The 18,641-nt window shown below is 39.2% G+C and overlaps 1 protein-coding gene across 2 annotated transcripts in view; it reads left to right on the top strand.

The window, feature by feature from the left end:
• Window positions 1–18,641, top strand: part of ATP8A2 (ATPase phospholipid transporting 8A2) — a 278,317-nt gene that overhangs the window by 152,763 nt on the left and 106,913 nt on the right. For both annotated transcript variants that reach the window (XM_009102837.4, XM_018908513.3), the window contains 2 exons: window positions 14,902–14,976; window positions 17,610–17,732. In XM_009102837.4, the coding sequence (XP_009101085.3) occupies window positions 14,902–14,976; window positions 17,610–17,732 (198 nt within the window). The remainder of the gene's footprint in view (window positions 1–14,901; window positions 14,977–17,609; window positions 17,733–18,641) is intronic.

Raw genomic sequence — 18,641 nt, 5'->3', positions numbered from 1 at the left:
TGTAGCTAAGAGGTTACTTTAAGATTTCCATAAATATAAATAACTTGATCATATTGCTATACTGTATTGTTAACTAGGTAAGTGTTATCAGTTTATCAAAAGTTTTGTCTTGTCTTAATCTGGTATAAAATGTGGAAGGAATTACTAAAAATGTTATTGTGAAAAGGTGAGCTACTTGCTTTGCTGTGATACAGCTGTCTTTGGTGGCTTTTTGGAACACTGGAATCTTTATAATTTGGTTGTAACCTCTCTGTCATGTTGATGGTAAAGCATGTACAGCAGGCTAAGGAAAGTATGTCTGTAATGGCTATGGTAAGTAGGAGACCTTTCAGTTGTGAGAAATAGCTTGCAGTATGCTTTTGTGATGTACTTTTGTGTGTTGTGGTTTTTTTCCTTAAATTATCCAAAGTACAGATTGCTCTGTGGCAATGGATTTACTTCACAGTATATGGTTCTGCTTTATAAAACATTGCAATTGTTGGCTATCATTCTAAATCTGGTGCTGTGTTGAGAAGAGTAATTGTGCTGCATTGGAAATAGCCTTGAAAGGTTTTAAAATGTCCATACAAATGAAAAAGAACTTTTCTGAGGTTTGTGTGTTACCTCTTATGTGAGAGACCTTAACACTGAGTCCAGTTTAAACCTATAACTACCAATATTCTCTTTCCTCTTTTGTTGTTCTTTGGGGGAAATCTGACACAGCAGTTTTGAGTACAGTATCTTCTTTTAAATACAAATTAAGCTGCAGGTTTATCCAAGAGAATGAATGTGATTTGATGTTACATATGCCATACTCTGAACTTGCCATATCAAATGAATGCTCTTTATTTGCTCAACAGGTGCTTTGTTCTTCATTTTTATAATCATGGGACACTCAGAGTTGCCAGTGCTCAAAAGGAGTCATATAAACTGATTTCTTCAGAGAAGCACCCTGTTCTATGAAAAATTGCCCAAAAGTAGACCTTGCTTCTGGTTGCATCCTCCCTTAATCTCTGGTTGCATCTCTGAGAGTGAAGAGGAAAGCTTGTATGAGCTTCTATAGACTGCAAGAATGTGTTTTCTTGCCAGTGGTCTGTTTCTTGGTATCTAAACTTGAAGTCTGGATGCATGTAAAATAATTGCACTGCACTTCTGAGGCAGCCCTGAACTTTTGACTGTGACTTTTAGGTGGGTTGAAAACACTGGGCTCAAGTGCAGGCCTTTACATGAAGCAGAAGGTAGTGCAGCAGTTGACAGTGCAGTGGTTTATTTCTACCTGGCTAGGAAGGGAAAGGAACATTATAAACTGGACACCAGTGAGTCAAAGTTGAGGGATTGCCTCTCCACAAATTTCAACATGTCAAAAAGCTGGTTAGTCAGCAATATCAAATACTTTGGTGTAACAAAAGATTTTTGTCAACTCTACCTAGAAGATGGGTCTGGTAACCAATATACATGAAATGGAGTGGTATCCCAGATCTTTTGGGGCCAGGATGGGGGAAAAAATATTTTTGCTAAACAATGGTGCTAAGAGGTAAGAGAAGTAGTCTTTCAATCTAAATATAAGAAAGATTATCCAGAGGCAAAAGCATTTCAGGTATGAAATGTTTTTCACTGCATATGGCCCACAGCTAGTCTGAGAAGTGTCACCCTCAATACGTGTAGGCCTTTAAATCATGTTGGTAGGCTTTGTACCCTCAAATATCCTCTTATCTTGCACTATATCCACAACACGAGACCTCACTAATGCTATAAACACAAACCTCATTCTTTCCAGCCCTTCTAAGTTTTGTAAAAAATCTCCCCACAGCTGACCTACTCAGCACAAGCACAGAGGGCTCCAAGACAGTCAGCCTGCTATTCCTCCAGGTGCTGATGCTGGGCAGTGTGGACACAACATGTTGGTGTCTGTGAGACTGGCAGTCAGCTCTCTGGAAGGGCTGAAAAACACAGCATAGCTATTGCTTCCTCAAAAGACACCCAAGACCCACCTAGAACTGAACAAAGCAAGCCAGCCTTGTATTGCACAGGGCTCTCCCAGCCTCCAGTCTCTCAGGAGCATTTTCTCAGAAAGAGTCATTTCAACTCTAAATAGTATCACAACAGTCTTGATGTTTCATTTTAGATTGTCTTCCATACTGCAGCACAAGAATCAATTCAATTTTAAATGCAGGTTTTAAATCTGTGGAACAAACTATCTGGGCTATCATTTCAGTTTAAATCAGGCTTAGAGCATTCACAGAACATTTGGAACCAATTTAAGTGGATTTACAATCACATTGCAGTTAAACCACTGTAACTTCCTTGTGCAGACAGGCCCGTATGGCAGGCAAGGGAACATTTGTTTATAGTTTGGATGACTATATGAGGGGAAAGAGGATGTCAGAAATAGCCTTCACTTCACTGTTTGGGGATTTTAGCTCTGAAAGTTGAAAGGTAGGGGGGAAAGCTTGTTATTATACTTGCACTGCTCAAATATTAGAAGAAACTTTAAACCACTTTATGTTGGGTTCTGTCTCAGTCACTCAATTTTAACAACAGAGAATGTACCACTTGATGCAACCACATCCAACCACTTGTGGAGAAATACATCCAGAATTTGCATGTCAGGCTCTCTTCACTTAGTAAACTACATGTTTTTCAGGTAAATTATAAATACAATTAATGTTTTTAACCCAAAGCTTTTCTTTCATCTTGCTTAATCCCCAGAAGTAGTAGCCAATCCATTTTCACTGCTGTAATGTTGGGTCTTCAGATCATTTTAAGATGGCAAGTGGTTACTTGCATTAGTGATCTTGTCATTCAGAAGTTGCCATTCAAAGTTGAGGTTTTATTCCCCTGAAAATAGCTCATTGAGGAAAAGCCTCAGCATCAGAGGCACTGTGTGTATGACACTACTAATTCCTGGGATGCACAAGGCTGGAAGACCTTTGCAAGATGCTGACATACAAATGTTTGGTCCTTGGTGCCTCCCATCATTCCTGGGGAGTTATCCTCTGTCTTGTTCGCCTTACTAGTATCAGGTTCTAGCACAAACACATGTTCTTTTTGTTCAGATACAACACTGTCCTAATTGAATACTACTGAATATTTTCCTCTTAAGGGAAAGAGGATTTAACAGGTTAGGAAATATTTCCTAATGTAAAGGCTACAGCAGCTTGGGTTTAATCATCTAAATTACCTCACAATCAACATGCTCTCTTTAGGGTCAAAATATTTTTTACGCTTCTGAAACAGAGCAAAAGTTATTTCAACTTCTAGCTGAAACCACCCCCAGCCCCCAGAAGTACAGTGCAATCATTTTACATGTTTTCAGACTTCAAATTCAGATAGTAAGAAACAGATCACCAGCAAGAAAACACATTCTTGGATTCTATAGAGGCTCACACAAGCTTTTCCCTTCTGTCCACTGTCAGAGATGCAACCAGAAGCAAGGAACTGCCAGGTCTACTTTTGGGCAATTTTTCATAGAACAGGGTGCTTCTCTGAAGAAATCAGTTTATATGACTGGCAACTCTGAGTGTCCCATGATTATAAAAATGAAGAACAAAGCACCTGTTGAGCAAATAAAGAGCATTCATTTGATATGGCAAGTTCACAGCATGGCACATGTAGCATTAGCTCACATTTATTCTCTTGGATAAACCTGCAGCTTAATTTGTATTTAAAACAAGATACTATTGCAGGACGTTTACAGGGGTTTAAGAGGAAACAAGAAAATCACAAAGGAATAGAACTGTGAAGGTTACTGCATAGGCAAGGCACAGGAGACTTGGAAAATCTGTGGAGCTGGATATTTGCAGATACTGTGTACCTGAGTACAGGAGACTGAGTGATTCATACTCTTTCCTAGAGCTTGGAGTGCATGCATGTGCTTTTAAAAATAGGCACGTGGGTGGGATCAGTTCATTTGTTTGCATGACCATGGCTCTTATGCCAAGTTAGCATTTGCAGTTCTTGGTGGAACTGAGATGCTCCTTCAGAGAGCTGAGCCCTTTCCCCATTAACCAAGATCTTAGGAACACTGATTGATGCTTCCAAGGAGGAAAGATTGTGTATCGTGTATGACATTAATAGAGGTTTCCCCATCCAGCAGATTACTCCTATTACCTGGTTACCTTCAGTTTACATTAAATGTTGGGAGGGTGTTTTTGTTGCTGGGGTTCATTTGGGGTTTTTTTAAGGTGTCTCCCCTCAGGTATTGAATGGTGCATTCTGCACCTGGGAGAGCTACTTTTCTAGAGATGTATTCTGCCCCAACCTAGAGTGAAGGGAGAAGGCAAGAAGGGGAAAACCATAACTATGATTTAACTGGACAAGTTTTTGCATGATAACATGGTTTCCATACAGAACACCGTCTTTTGGAGCCTCTGCTGTGTTCTGAAGAGTTCACTGTCCCAGGAATTCATTAAGAGGGAATAAATATACATCTCCCCAGCATTTAATTCATCTGGCTTGGAAATTGAACACATCTGTTTATTCCTTCTTGTACTCTTCAGGTGCTTTTATGCACCTGACTCTAGTTCTGAAGTGCAGCTGCTGTTGGAGCAGTAGAAGGGATGTGTACTGCAGCTAGACCACGGGAATCATGATGTGGGTGCTTCCTGTACACATGTCCCTGCCTCCCATTTTCTGCAGTATTAGCAGCTAGCAGCACTTTTTTTCTTTACTCTAATTAGCTTGTGGAAATTCTACTTGGATTATAAATTCATTTGGTGTCCAAAATAGCTTTGGGGTCTTGTAGAAATAGTGTTTTATGGTTTATGTGCATTTGCTAATTTTTAAGTAAGCTTGTAGCTAGTCTTTAATCATTTTTCTTTTTTGTGTTGTGTAAAAGATGACAAACACATCTTCATTCTCTGAGTTGCTCCTTAGAGCATTGCCAAAGCTTAAACCTCATTTTTGGACTTCATTCCTGTGAGTGTCATCTCAGATCTTCATGGTGTGTAATCTTCCTGTGGCTTTGAGGAACTTCTTAAAAAGAGAAAGCAGATGTATATCCCTGGCCCATGTTTGGGGGCAATTTGGTGGTCATTTGTGTTGAAGAATTCACCCAGCAGGAAGGTGATGGTGCAAGTTAATTCTCTCTGGTTAAAAATCTTCAAAATACTGTGAAACTAAGAACTGGTGTGTACCAAACATCATCAGTCTGCCATAGTCTCTCCTGTATTACCCAGCCTTTGAAGGAGAGACATTTATAAAAAGAAGTAGTCTTTTCTGCCTGCTTGATGCTGTGAGAGAATGTGCAATGCCTTCCTAAAGCCACGTCATGAAATCTTAGACTGAATTTGGGAATCACGTGAATGCTTTGCTCTGTGTTGGAGCTTATTGGTTTTTCTTCTCTAAAGTATTTTTCCCAGCAAAGAATAACTTTGTTTTTCTCTGTACACAGCTCTGTCAGAAGATGCAGCAAATGCTTTAAAGACACCCCAAGAATTTCTTTGTCCATAGTGCAGGAAAATCAAGCTAGTCACTTTCCTGAAGAAGTTCAAACATTATTTCTGTAGTGAGAAGTACATCAATAGGTAATTTACTAGTGAAGTGATTGCACATGTTTACAGTGTGCTGTGTATTTTGGCAAAAGATGGTTAGGACCCAATTCTTTTAGCTTTTGCCGGCACATAAAGCAATAAATGTCGACTTAAGTTACCAATATTGTATGTATTTTCTACATGAGAGGGGAGACACAAGGAGACCAGGGGACAGATTTTTTGTTATACTAGTTTTGAAGCTTAAGTGAAGGAGTAGCATGTTTGAAAGCAGCTGTGAACAAAACAAGATGCTAGGTCCTGTCTATTATGAGATTGTCCCATTGACCAAGAAAATGGATGTATTCATAAAAATGGAACAAATGCAATGAAAATACTGGGAAGCTTTTCAGATTGCATCGTGTGTCATGGTGGTTTTGGGTTAGAATCTTGTCTCTGTGCTGAAATGCTAATAGGGTTGTGGGTAATGAGAAACATGGGCTGCTCCTGGGATTACCCTGTAAAGGTTTTACTCTTGTCAGTATGACAGAAGATGAGCTACAATTTCTATAGTGGTCTGGCTTTTCTGTTGCTAATTTTGCTATTTTCCTTGGGTTCCAAGCTGTCAGGAAACTTCATATAAACTTCCTGGATAAAAGTAGCTTAATTCAAGGTCTTACAGAGACTGAATTTTATTTCATAGGGAGGAAGGGGGGAAAAACAGACTTGCAAGGGAAACCTGGCCCTTCACGAAGCCATAACAGGGAATCCTAGGGGGACTGCAGTCCCAGACCTAAAATGACCTTGCTACAGAGCTGCTCCTATTACATTTAATTCAGCAGCTCTGCAAAAGGATTCCTTTATGTGGTGACAAGAAAAGCAAAGTCTGTGAACCTGCATTTATAACTGTAACATAAGGGACTTCTGAAAATAAAAGAAAGAAGGGAAAGAATTGAAGTGAAGTGCCTTATAAAATAGCAGCTGAATAATAACAGTCAGGGTCTTGGTCACTCTCAGTTTTATTCAATCAGTACCGGGATTGCATCTCTTCCTTGGAAATTTTAGAATATTTTTGACTACCTAACACATTGCATAGGTTCATATCCAGGCACAACTATATTTAAACTACAATAAATGAATATTATTTTCCTTATTACTTTTTATCCTGTTGCTCATTGTGTCATATGCAGGTATAAATGAATGCATTTGAGTGTGGGTTGGTAACTCTATTAAGCTACATGTAGGTTAAATGAAAAATGCCAGCAACACAATGCTGTGAAATGAAAGAAACTAAGAGCAAAAGTAGTACCATTTTCTTAATGAATTATACCATTCTATACATTTCTTTCTCTAATTCAGTACCTATCCCGCTCCATCTTGATACCCTTTACCCCTAAGGGGTTAATGCTTCTACATTCATAAAAATCTTTACTCCATTTCTCCACTCTCCCCTTCCCAAATACAGAGAATGTTTGATAGTGGGGGGCATGTGCTGCATTTTCTGTGTTTATTTCTAGAGCTGGATCAGTGTCATAGCTCCTGGCCTCAGTCTGGTTTTGCTTTGGTATGAGAGGTGGGGAAATATTTGTTGCTCCTCTCTGTATTGATGTGTTTTATTCAGGTTGCAGTGGGCCCTAGTGCACATCCCAGGTGTGAAGAGCCTTGTTGTGTTCAGCCTCACTTTTGGCTCGTGGCATTATCAGGCTTTGCTCACGGAGCACTGGGTGTTTTGTTGGCTTTCTTTTTGCTTCTACATCTGGTGCCAGACTGGTTGATGGTTTTTGTAGCTGTTTCAGTGCTTTCTTCCCATTGCCCTTACTATAGTTTTAGCATCTTTTCTTCCACAATTCCCTAATCTTCTATTTCCAATACTGCTTTTCTTCCTATTGGACATGTATTTTCTTAGTGGACTCCAAGGGCTTGGCAGAATTTCAACTGGAGAAGTTGCCTGAAACTGTTGATGTTTTCTCACCTAGCAATGTAAATAGTTAAACTTCTTTATTTCATTACTTTATTTCAGCACAAGAGAAGAAATTAGGAATAACAAATCCAAAGCAGTTCTGTTGTGTTATCAGTGGTTAAAGATACCACATAGCTTCAGAAAAGCCAGCAGATCATTTAAAACCATATAGTAGCATGTCCTTATCTTGTGTGTGTGATATGGGTCAATTACACAGCTGTGAAACTTGTGTCAAGACCAGTCTGTCATGATTATGTGCTGAGGAGATACCATAAGCTATTAATAGTCAAATTGTACTTCTCAGTTCCACAGTGATGTGCTGGTACTCATGGGCAGTTGAAGAAGTTGATGAGGTAAATCCAAGAGGCAAAACCCCCACCAAATAAGCCCCCCCAAAGACATGTTAACGTGCCTGATTTGACTCCAACGCTGTATTTGCTGCTGCTGTGTGCATATGGATGATGCCCATGTCAGTGGAAACCTGTCTTTACAGTTGTTTGCTTTGTAAGGGAAGGCTGATGGCACCGGGAGTCCATAGCATGAGTTTCCATTGCTCGGCAGCAGACGTTGTGGCCTGGTGGGATGTTCCCAGCTTGCCAACCAAGCAGATGAGCCCTCCTCACTCCCCAGGCTGGGGATGGGAGGAGGATGTGGACCACAAGCTCCTGACTTGTTTCCTCTCAGCCTGACTCCCAGCCAGAGCAGGACACCCTGGTTGCTTTGTAGAATAATGATGGCAATTCCCAGCATCATCAGTCCTGGCAGCTTTGCTCTAGCAATGGGTTTAGATCCCTTTGGCCATGCAGATAGACTGAAGCTCTGAATTGTGGTAGGGTTTGACTGAACCATGCTGGGTATTAATTTTTTTTTTTTTGACAAGTCATTATGTGAGGTCCTGTGACTTCAAGGGTGTCCCATATATTTATACAAAAATCCTAATGTAGCAGTGTCAGCTTTCTTCAGAAAACTTAAGGAAGGATGAAGAATAACCTCGGAATAGAGCTGTCTATATTTGTAAAAGGGAAATGTTCTGGAGAATTGCTAAGTTTAACCACATCTTTTGACAAGTACATCTGCCCTTTGGCAGGGCAGGCCATTTCTAATCCCATTATCATAGGCATGCTTCTGCAGCAATTAGTGTGCTAGACAAATATTAAGTCCCTGGAATACTTCACACCAAGAGAGGTGGAGAAATAGCCTGCCTTTTCTCTATGTGATTTCATAAGATTTTAAAACAAAGTTGTATTACAGCTCTGAACAATGTGCTCTAATGGACTGTGCCTTCGTTTTGCCAGTGGCGTAAACATGGATAGGATAATTTAGCACACTGATCAGATGTTCATGTAACTCCAGGAACCAAAAAAAAGTAAACCACTACCTAAAAAAAGGCATTGGCATGGCCTGCTATGTTTTGTCATGCTTTTAAATACATTTATTAGGGTATTTGGGGCCAAATGCTACTGGAAGAGGCAATCTTTTTAAGTCTTGGTGGCAAGGTCTTTTGATGTATGCTGCATTGTCATCTGCAGGTGTGGTATCTTATCACAGTGCTCAAAACTCCTGGGATAAGCAGCATAATTCTTCTCTAGTGGGAACCACTGAAGGAAAAACCCAGATCTTTGCTAATTCTTACTTTATTTTCAAGTCTTCAGAATTATTCTGAGGACTGAAATGGAAAGAATTGTGAGTCCAAGTGTGGGGTGAAGTTCCTTTTGTCCTCTCCCCCTACCATTCTGCTTTGTGCCTGCCTCTCCTGTTGAATGTTACCTGTGCTTTGCAGGAACTGTGTTAGCAGCTGATCAGTTAGAGAAGAGGAGCACAAAACCTGTTTTTATAAGGAAGGAGTAAAATTTTCTGCATATGCCTCTTCTGTAAACAGTGAAAAAAGAAGCTGATAAAATCTGTGCTTTTAGTATCCTGAAATATGAACTATATGAAGTCAGGAATAGTAAAAATAGAATAAGAGAAATAATAGATGTTCAGGCTTATTTAATAAAATAGTGTTTAAAGCCAGGAAATCTCTGTTGTAGTGGTTGCTCTAGTATCTATCTGACAAAGCGTTGCAGTCAATGCATGGGGTGTTTTTAATGAGACAAAAGCAGTATGAAACTTTGAAAATAATTGTTAAGACTGGAGATGATTTTTAACCTTGAATAGGCACTTGTTTGGAGTGCACAGGCCTAGAGCAAATTCTTTTCAGTTGTAAAATATCGATCTGTTTTCAGCAAAGAATTATTAAACACTGGGGGGAATAAAAGGAGCAAGGGAAATATTCCTCAGCAAATGAAGGGAGTCTCAAACAACCATGCCTACCCTGTCAAATCTTATTACTAACACACTTTGCCTACATTATAAAATTGGTGCTGCACATTCTCTAATGAAGGGATTATTTTAAGGCTGTGAGCATTTGAGTAGGAATAAGAGGCTGGTGTTGAGAGAGACATCTGTAATGAGAGATCTTAAATCAGGATACATTATTAATGAACTGCACGGGAGACACACAACCCTGCTTTATTGGGCAAACTGTAAATGAGCCTGTTTGGTAAGAACATGCAAAATGTGTGTGTGCTGAGAGAGGGTATTCTGAGAATTTAACTAATTTCTGAATAGTAAAGGCATCCAGCCTGGCTATAATTGGTGCCTGTGGCAATTGTTGGTACCCTGACTACATTAGCTTTCTGTGCCCTTTAGCAGAATTGGAAAAACATTTCTAGTACTCGTTAAGCTGTCTATTATCAAGCCTTCATAAATATACACATTTAGAATAGAGATGATTTGCTACCCCAGTGCCTTAGAGCGCTTAAATAAATTAGTTCCTGCTATTTCAGGCATTAATTTTGCAGTAATTATGCATGAAGCAATAATGCAATTAAAATTGCCTTCCAACTTGCTCGAGTGGGAATACTTTTTGAAAATAATACTTGATCTTTTCTCAAAATACACTCTAGAGCAGGTGGATATGCTGTGTAGCTCAAAACAGCAGTGTGGGACTGTTCTACCTTGAGAGCCTCAGTTTGCCTGCAGCTGAAGTCAATATTAACCAAGTATTACCATCTGTTGGCTTTTGCTGACCTCTGGTTTATTCCCTTCTCTCCTTTCTCTTGTGGCAAAGTGCCCACATCACAGCTGGCATTGAGTGCTTCAGCAGTGGGATTTCTTATTTAAAGAATGCAACCCCACTTCAAGGCAGGAAACATGGGCTAGCTCTCCGTTTGCAGCCTTCCAGTTTCTTTTTGCACAGTACCTACTGGTTTCACATCTTTGCAATATCTGCTATAAGAGAGCACAGCAATGTATCAGCCCAGATTTCAGCCTTTACATTTAAATTGGACCTCTTGTTTCTTGGGAGAAAAGTATATATTTTGTAGCTGAGTTACAAATAAGCTTTTCCAGCTTTTTGGCAGCTAGGTAATAGTTAAAGTGAAAAGATTTCTTTTTTCCAGCCAGAAAAGAGGTTTAATAACTGTGGGTCCATTTGTTCATAGCAGAACTGGAGCTGAGCCCTACAAACCCCTGGAGCTTGGCAAGCCAGGCAGACTTGGCAAGTTTTCCTACCAGCTTACTGAGTCTGAGTCAAGCGTGGCTTGTTGCAACTTCAAATATATTTAGTACATTTTGTTAACATGAACATTAAGGTGAAGGTTTTGGGTTTTTATTTTTCTTTTGCTTACCTTTAGGTATATTATGCTCTCTCTGCAAGCAGCAGGTCCTTAAACCGTGCATAGCAGTTTATGGCTCGTGTTAAATTCAAAATAAATGTGTATTTTGTGCAGAGGATCTGATTTACTCTTGACATGAAGATATTGAGGAAGTATGAGAGAGACAGTATCCCACAGTCTTTCTGTCAGTTGGCCTTTGGTAGTGTGAATCTGTGGAAAAAACAAGCAGAGCTGTTACTTTCCAGTGCATTGTGACAGTGATAACTTTTCCCCTCTGTTTGGAGCCTGTGGTGTATGAAGACTTGTAAGTGTTGGAAATGCTCTCACTTCTAATTTTTACCTGTGTGGATTCTGCTGAAAGAAAAAGAGTTCAAATTGGACTTCTGGATTGGCTGGACACTGAACTTTCTAATTGATAGTTCAAATTATATCAGCCTTTGAAATAAGGGGAAAATTTTTCTGTAGAAAAAAATTCTTTCAGTGTTGAAAGATGCTGCAGAGAACTCAAGCTAGTAACTGCTAAATACCTATTTACTGCAGTCAGACATCTCAGTATTCTCCTATATTGATTCATTCATCTCAATGTGGTGTTAGCAGGTCTTTAGTGGATTCTGCACCATGCAGCTGTGGCAGGGCTGTACATCTTGAGTGGAAGGAATTGGTCTGTTGAGTGGGTGTTTCTCACTTGTGCTTTGACAGCCTGTCTGCTGCTTTGTAAGGCATCCTAACAGCTCTGCTCTTCCCAAGTTTTGTGGGATTCTGTTATCGTTATTGCTAATGTTTTTGTTGGGAAATGTGAATCTAAGAATCCAAGATGTTATATTTGCCTGGTTTAGGGCTTTTCTTCTAGCCATGGGCTAGCTACAGACATTCTGGCTGCTTTGTTTTACCCTCTTGATGGATAATCAGCTATGTCTGTTGCTGGAGGACTGGTTGTGGGAAGCTATGGTTTCAGAAAGCAGTTGTTTCCTAAGCAGCACGAGCCAATGTTATAAAAGGCCTCATCATTTGCTACCAAACCTTTGAAGTTTGCTTTGCCCAGTGGGATCTAGAAAACTGAGCAGAGCACAGTCAGGTTGCCAACTAAGCCAGACAGGCTTCTGATTTGTTTCTAGAATTGCTGCCCTCATTCATCGTTGCAATTAATTTCCACAAGCCTGGAGATGATAAATGCCTAGATAAATGCTAAATATCTGGGAGCATGCTATTTTAGAGCTCAGGGTCTTCCTAGAATAAACCCTCGAGTTCCAAACTTGAACACCCCAAATAAATTGTGGTTTCTTTTTGGGACCTCAGGATTTGTACCAAAGAGGTTTCATATGTTTCTTTTAAAGAGCTGATGTGTAGAAGTGGCTGGAACACTGCAAGGGTGAGAGTGGGACTGGCCAGAGTGCTGCCTTGAGCCATTAACTGCCTACTTAGAGTGAGATTTAGAGCATATTCCTTCAAGGTATCAATGTGATAGAACTGATGATAAAAAGCTGGGATGTAGAGTGTGTCTTCTGTCCTTTTTCTGGACAGAGCTGGTGAGGTGAATCCTTAAAGGCCCTTTTAATTGAATGCATGTTTGGCAATGGGAAAGAAGGAGGCACTTCTTTTAGGAAACCCGAGAAATATTTTGCAGTTTATACTAGGCTGGTGCATTTCAGCTAAGTGGTAGAGGGATGCAGTTGTTGGCCCTTAAGAAAACTTACAAGGACACTTTGTAAGCTACAAGCTGCAAGAGGGGCAGTAGGTACTGAAAAGTGCAAACTTCAGAATAAATAGTGAGAAATAAATAGAAACTCGTTACTCAAAAGTGCAGCTGATGGTTTAAAAAATTACAGGAAGTAATTTTAAACAGATGACCAACTGTGCAAAGCATAGCTATAAACAGATGAGCTGGAATCAGTGTCATTGTTTCTTACTTGAACAAGGAGAGTTCATTAGAACAGATGATTAATTTCAAACAAAAATGGCGATATAATAGCTGTAAGAAGTAGAGAAATAGGAGCTCAACTAACCTGGTCTCTGGTTGTGAACAGTGGTAGTTCTCTGGCAGACTCATCTGGTCTCCAGCTTTCCTTCTGTGATTTTTTTTTTTTTTGAAATTGCCTTTTGCATCTACAGCATCATCTGGGAGATATTTCCATAGGCCAGCCTGTGTTGAATGAAAAGGTTTCACTTTCTCCTTTTGTGTAGCATGTGAATTTCATGTCTTGCAGCAGTGTCTATTGAACAGCTATTTGTTATTCTTTCCATAAAGATAAATAAATATTTTAATATTGCATGAAGTTGCCTCTGTCCCATGTTAGAGTCCTGGTCTGTTTAGATACTGCATCTATGAAAACAGTGATAGGTCTTGATGCAGTCTCGTTTTCTACTTGTTTTTTTGGCTTTTTGGTTTGGTTTTTTTTCCCCTGATTATTATGTATTCATTTTGGGTGGGAGCAGGGAGAGATGACATGATCTTCAGCTAACTACTTGTTATCTGAGATGTTCTGCTAGGGCATTAATAGTGCACAAGTGAGCCAGAGAATAAATGATGTTGGTAGGAGAGTGCTGCCCAATGAGTGACAGAATGGTGTCAGAAAAGATACCTGGCACCAAGTGCCACGGGCTCTCAGGGAGCAGGAGGGCAATGGGCATGGTTAGCACTTGGCTGATCTGCAATACACAGTGCATCCAGTACAACGCGCACTTGTGAAGTAAATGCAACACAAAATACGCTGAAACAGGGTGGTTTAGAGGGAGTGTTCTCACATGCAATACTGAATTCATTTTGAACAAAGTAATATGGTGTAGTGTGGATTCTGAAAGGGACTGTTGGCAGAAATTCTCAGAAATCTTTTGTTATCTAATAAGAGTAATGATTTCACATGCAAAATGTTTCAGGATGCCCTTAAACTGCTATTGTTCTTCCAGTTTCCAATTCACTTGGAAAATGATAATTCTTTCCCTTCTTTATGTTGTTTCCCTAAGCTTCTTTCAATGTCCACTAAGAAACTTTGTTCTAACCCAGTACAGCAGTTTGTGCTTCAAAAAGGTGCTTAAGCAAGATTAATAGGCTCAAAGAATCTGCATCCATGGAAATGCTGCAATGAGTTTACCTTTGCACTGAAGATTAAAGCTATTTGCTGGGATTGTGTCATTACAGAATCCCCTTGGCTGGAAAGCAACTTGAAGTCCATCTCGTCCAATCTTCTGTGTAAAGCAGGGTGAACATTAAATGCGAACTAGGTTGCTCAGGGCTTGCCCAGCTGCATTTGTAAAGTTGTTAAAGGATGAAGACTCTACAGACTTTTTTGCAACCTCTTCCAATTTTAATTATTAAATAGGCAGTTTAATAAATTATAATGTTTGCATAATTTAAACAGTAAAATTACAATATAATCATGGTCACGTAACTGACAAGTAGATGTGATTGTAATTCTGAGACTGTAAAAATCAACACAAGTTAAGCAGAACATCCATCAAAACAGTTAGCTTGAAAATTCTGGTCTTTACCAAACATGATGGAAATGAGGTTGGCTTCTGACTGCAAGCACATTAATTTGCCTCTGATAAGGATTTTGTAATAGTTTGATGCCATCTATTTTTTAGTGCAATGATGTAAATACAGCTAATTGCTCCATAGCCTGAGTGTTTTATTTTTAACAAGGAGTACTTGGCCAGTATTTAAAATGTAGGACTTGACAATACTGGCAATTATAACTGCCTGATAATTATTTTTAGAGCATGACAGGCATCTGTCTACAGATGGTGCTCTGTAGTCCACATCCTTCTCCTCTACTGTAAATGGAAGCATGAACTGCAGGAGTAATCTAAAGCTTTTTGTAACTTGTCTCTTTTCCAGCTTTGGTTTGCTTTTGTTAATGGATTTTCCGGGCAGATCCTATTTGAGCGATGGTGCATCGGTCTGTATAACGTGGTAAGTGCTGCATGTTTTGACTTGAGAGTGCTTGGGACTACTGTGTTATTTTGTTGTGTCCCATTTTTCACAGGTAACTGTCCTAGATGTATGTCAGGAAAGGTGAGTTCATTTGTAAAAGCCACTTTGAATCCACTCTAAGGTAGGAAAAATAAAATTTAAAAATTACACTTTTATTGCAAAATGAAAAATTTGGGAGAACACCTTGAAAATAAATGTTTAACCTAATATAACCTGCATAAAACTCTGCAGATTTTAGACAGAATTTAATTTCCTCTTTGAAAGCATTTTCAGTGTTTTGTACTGAATATTTTGGTGACAGATCATGCTCAAAATACTCCTAATCTCTGAGTTTTGGATTTTTTTTCCTTCAGACCTTGTAGAGTTAGATGCTGAGAGGAGTTACTTTGGGTTGACTTGTGCTCCCTTAGGTACAGAAAGAGAAGCAGCATCACTGTGTCATCAGCAGTCTGGGAGTGGTTTCTGATTTTCAGCATGGCCTGCAGGGTGCCACACAGAGTCATATGACTTTATTACTTTAATCAGTAATATTATTTAATCAGTCACATGGATGAAAGTCTGAAGGATCTCTGGAACCAAGTTCTGTAGCATACCATAGACCTGTGTTGGTGTTTTCGACAGTGTTACTTTTGCAGTGCTATGAGTGGCCCGTGCCTGGATTTATAAGCTGCTAGGACACTGTTAGTGTTAAAGAGTCTCTTCACAGGGAGGGAATTTAAATTTTTTCGTTAAAAAAACTCATTCCAAATACATGCTAATACAGAAAAAGTCAGCAAATTATCACAGAATAGTATTAATGGAACCACTTAACTTCTGTCACATTAATTTTAAAAATGATGGCACAAGCCCCCGTATTCCATAAGATTTCATACTCTTAGTTGAAGATACTTATTCAAGGATTTATCATTCCCTTGATTCCCTTCACCCTAATTTCCTGACTGTTATGCAGTCTCTGTCCTTCATGTTTAGATATTTGCATCTATTATCTTTAAACCTCATTTGATGAATCTATCTACCCTACCTAAAGCTTCTGGATAAAACTCATCTTCTGTAATCAGAAACTAAACCTTGTTTTTTGAGGTCAGTATTTTCTAAAATTAGCACTGGTTGTGTGGACTCATGGAGAATCAAGTGCTTGTAAGATTTTGGGGACTTCCACAATTTGTCAGGCTGAGATTTTGAAGTGCTTTTAGGTCAGTCATTCTCTTCTCAGCAGATTAACCCTTTCTTTAGTAGTCTCATTAAAATATGAAGTGTATGGAATCATAATGGCTTTGTAATTCCTGATTTTGCACTAGTTCCCACTGAAAGTTTGCCTTGGTGATCAAAACCACTAGAAGATTTACTTAAAGTGAGAATGTAAATGCCCCAATAAACACAGGAAACCAGGGGAAGTACATTAAAGCTGTATGAGAGCATGGTCTTCTTTGGAATATATTGGACCAGTGCTCTCAGTTTCAGTTCCATACCCTCACCCTGCTGCCATTTTAGCCATCTGGTTTATCACTTCATGGGCAAAGACACACAATTCCCGCTGGACTGAGGGTTGTAATTATTGATTCTCACTCGTCTCTGTTCCTCCCCATTGTTCTTTGTCTGCTCCCCTGCTGCCAGCGTGCTGCTGGTGGGAATCACAGCCCGCCTTCTCCAAATGTGCACACACCCTAGAAACAGTTCATAACTCCAACCTGCCTCTTAACTTCAAGAACACTTCTCAAACTGGTAAAAATATATGTATGTATAGGATTTAAAGTGATATTTGTGATATAAACTGTTGATGTAAAAGGAAGTGAATGAAGTTTAGTGTTCAGACTTGCACCCTGGTGTAACTTTCCCTCTGTGCCTGCACTGTGGACCACAAGAAACATGGATACCCAAGCTGGCTTTAAATGAGCTGCCTCAGATCCTGGAAACATTTCAAGAGCAGCAATGTTAAAGTCAGTGGAGGTTAATTTACTCTGCTTCTGGCAGAGTGTCCTGCTGCCTGTCTTGGAAGGCTTCCGAGGCTTGGTCATCCAAGCGTCTGCCCGTAGCACAGACACACACTGCAGTTAATTTGTTCCTATCAGTTCATGCCTGCCAGGGGAATCCCCAAAGTACCATAATGCAGAATGGCCTTTGTTGCTCAGTGGATTTTTTTTTTTTTTTAATGTGATTTCCACATTTACTCTGTCTGTAAACTTAGCAGTGGTTAAGCACATTGCATATCTAATTATGGCTACAACTGCAGCTATATTGGAACCTATTCCCACAAGGCTATTTTGTAAAAATACGTGTTGTCTTTCCATTGCAGTCCAATGTGTCTGACCCTTGTTGGATTAGCTGGTACATCAGAAACTTAACCTCTTGCTTAACTTCTTGGGATTAACTTATTGGTTAATAATATGAATTTTCTTTCATGTTTCTATTGTTCACAAGTCAGTATTTGAGAGTTACAAATTAATGTTTGGACTTGTTTGGACCATTGAAAATGATGCCAAATAACATGCTAGGTAGTAGTAAGTCTTCACTGAAGTCTGTGGGAATTTTGCTTTTGTCTAGATAAGGAAACATTATATGAGATACACTTAAAAGTAAGAGCTGCTTTCAATTAGTATTTGCTTTCCTTGCAGATCTTCACAGCACTGCCCCCCTTTACTCTGGGAATTTTTGAACGGTCGTGTACTCAAGATAGCATGCTTAGATTTCCACAGCTATACAAAATCACTCAAAATGCAGATGGTTTCAACACAAGGGTAAGGAAAACCCCATTACTCTAAGAAAAAACATAAGCATTCTAATATTCCAGATTTTTCATGTCAGAAAATAACTTATTTCCTGATGTTACTTCTGCTTTATGCTAACCACTGGGAGTGATTGTTCAGCCTTCCAGTTCTTTCCAAGGGATTATTTTTTATTTAAATAAAGACCATCCTTGATTATAAATAAGGATTTTCTGCTGTGACTTCACCTGAAACTGGTCCTGAAATATCCATAAACTTTGATTCAATGTTAGATTCATATCCGAGTATGATTTTTCAATTCATGGCTGCTGATAAGCCACGATGACATTGCCTGGATTTATTGAACATATGTGTTGTCGCAGCACTCTCTGCTAGGATGCTTTTTCATAGTTATCATAGCTCTTTTCCAGTAGTTCTTTTGGAAAATAGAATTTGAATTGGCTTATTTGAAATTCTGAGTTTTGAAGAACACATCTTACTTCATTTTGCTATTTAAATGCTGGAAAATGCCAGTGTTTGATTTTCTGTCTTTTCATAATGAGCCCATCTACATGTACTTCTGAATCAAGGAAGCTGTATGATTGCTTTGTTTGGAGAGGAAATTGTAGAGTACATAAAGCCTTAGTTTGTGCAAAATTACATTATCTTCTAGTTAAAAAGTGTGGGTCACAAAGTATTTATCCATTAAAAGAAAATAGAACATTTCATAATAGTGAATCACTCTTTTAAAATAATTCTTTGAGGTAATTAAACAAAGTTGACTCAGTCTGCCTTATTCCAATAAAGATCTTAAACTGAAGCATGCTTGTCTATTATGCTTCAAGTTGGTAGAATAAAGTGATTGAGCTGGACCAGTGTTTTCTAGTGAAAGAGCAGAAATTGTAGGAGAAAATAGATCCTGCAGAAGTTTGAGCATTTCAC

Source organism: Serinus canaria, chromosome 1 (assembly GCF_022539315.1).
Source record: "Serinus canaria isolate serCan28SL12 chromosome 1, serCan2020, whole genome shotgun sequence".
NCBI lineage: Eukaryota > Metazoa > Chordata > Aves > Passeriformes > Fringillidae > Serinus > Serinus canaria.
Note: the sequence above shows the minus strand (reverse complement) of the source record. Positions and strands in the feature narration are given on the sequence as shown.